The sequence below is a fragment of the Alligator sinensis genome, unplaced genomic scaffold, assembly GCF_000455745.1.
Source record: "Alligator sinensis unplaced genomic scaffold, ASM45574v1 scaffold1575_1, whole genome shotgun sequence".
Classification (NCBI taxonomy): domain Eukaryota; kingdom Metazoa; phylum Chordata; order Crocodylia; family Alligatoridae; genus Alligator; species Alligator sinensis.
This window is the reverse complement of record NW_005843253.1, coordinates 110068-111624: the sequence shown is the minus strand read 5'-3', so window position 1 is coordinate 111624 and position 1557 is coordinate 110068. Positions and strand designations below refer to the sequence as shown.

Sequence of the window (1557 nt, the reverse complement as noted above, 5' to 3'; positions counted from 1 at the left end):
GCCACCCCCCTCCTTGGGCTAGGGGAGAACGCAGGCGGCCGGGCTCCTGGAGACCCCCTGAGCTGGAAGAGAAAAGCTCCCCCCACCTTCCTGTGCTGGGGAAGAACCCAGGTGTCAGCCCCCACTGTTGAAGGACCCCCCACCATGTGGAGGGGAGGGTTAACCCCTGCCTGCCCACCCCCAGTGCAATAGCGCCCCCACCTCCCGCGCTTGTGTCTCCATACCCTACCCCTGCGTGTCCGTGACATCACTGCTCGCGCCCCCCACCAGGTCTGTACATAGCAGGTACCGGTGTGTCCCCTCCGTGACACCCCCCCGCCCCCGGGGCCGCAGCAATAAGGACTGACCGGAGCCGCCGGTGCCAATAAAGCCCCGGGCCGGGCCGGAGCCTTGTGTGACCGCGATTGCTTGTGTCTGGGCCCTGGTGGGAGGGAACCCAGGTGTCCGAGTGTGGCCCAGGACCCCCCAAACAGGGAAGGAGTCCAGATGGCTGAGAGGCATTGAACGCAGATGTCCGAGGCCAAGGGGAAGAGAATCCAGGTGTCCTAGCCTCCCCCCTCAACACCAGGGGAAAACCTAGGCATCCGAGTGTAGCCCACGCCCCCTGAAGCAGGGAGAGAACCCAGGCGTCTGAGGCAGCCAGAGGGACCCAGGCATTGGGAAAGCAGGACTTTATTGGCAGCAAGATCTCCCCCCCACCCCCCCATAAAAACTCCATTAAAACCTCTGATATATATATATAAAAAGTCTCCAGCAAAAGGCTGACCCCCATGGCCCCGATCCAGATGCAGAGCTGGGGGGAACTGAGGGGTATCGGCTCCAGGGGCCTAAGAGAGAGGAGAGGAGAGGAAAGGGTCAAGCCCCACCTTGCCCCCAGCCTGGCCCCCCCCAGAGCCCTCCCCATCCCCCATACCTGCAGGGCCCTCACGTGAAGCCGGGTGCGGGGGGGCCGCACTTGGCCAGAGCCCCCTGGAGCAGCCAGAACTCTTCCTCCAAGTTCTGTGGCAAGGAAGGGGTTAAGGGTGCCCGGAAAGGGCCCAGGGCCTGCCCAGGGGAGAACCCAGGTCTCCCAGCCCCACCCCCCAAAAACCCAGGCATCTGAGCCCCACCAGAGGGAAGAACCCAGGTGTTTGGGGCCCCTGCCTGAGTACCCAGGTGTCCAAACCCCCCACCCCCGGGGAGAACCCAAGCGTCCAAAGGTCTGCCCCGCAGACCCCAGGCGCCTGAGCCCCCACCCAGGAAAAACCAGGTGGCAGGCAGCTTACCCTGAGCGCATGCAGCGTGAGCTCCAGGGGCTGCAGCTCGTCCCGGGCCAGCGCAGCCAGGCGGGAGGGCAGCGGTGGGGGGGTGCCACGGCCCCCCCGGGCCGGAGGCCGGGGGCCATTCAGGGACCCCCCTGCCAGGGAGACAGGATCAGGATGGGTGCTTCCAGCCCCCTATCCCTGCATCCCACAGTGGCTCTGTCCCGTTTCCCCAACGTATCCCACGATGCCCGTCCCACAATGCCTTTCCCACCCCAAAAGGCCGATCCCACAATGCCCCATCCTACCCCCTAGT

General features: G+C 65.3%; 1 protein-coding gene across 1 annotated transcript in view; it reads right to left on the bottom strand.

Moving 5' to 3' along the window:
* Positions 1-679: 679 nt before the first annotated feature.
* ARHGEF1 (Rho guanine nucleotide exchange factor 1) overlaps positions 680-1557 on the bottom strand; it is a gene marked incomplete at its 5' end in the record, with an annotated part of 9195 nt that continues 8317 nt past the window's right edge. Inside the window, 3 exon segments of the mRNA XM_025194584.1 lie at positions 680-827; positions 914-999; positions 1266-1442. Coding sequence (XP_025050369.1) covers positions 925-999; positions 1266-1442 — 252 coding nt within the window.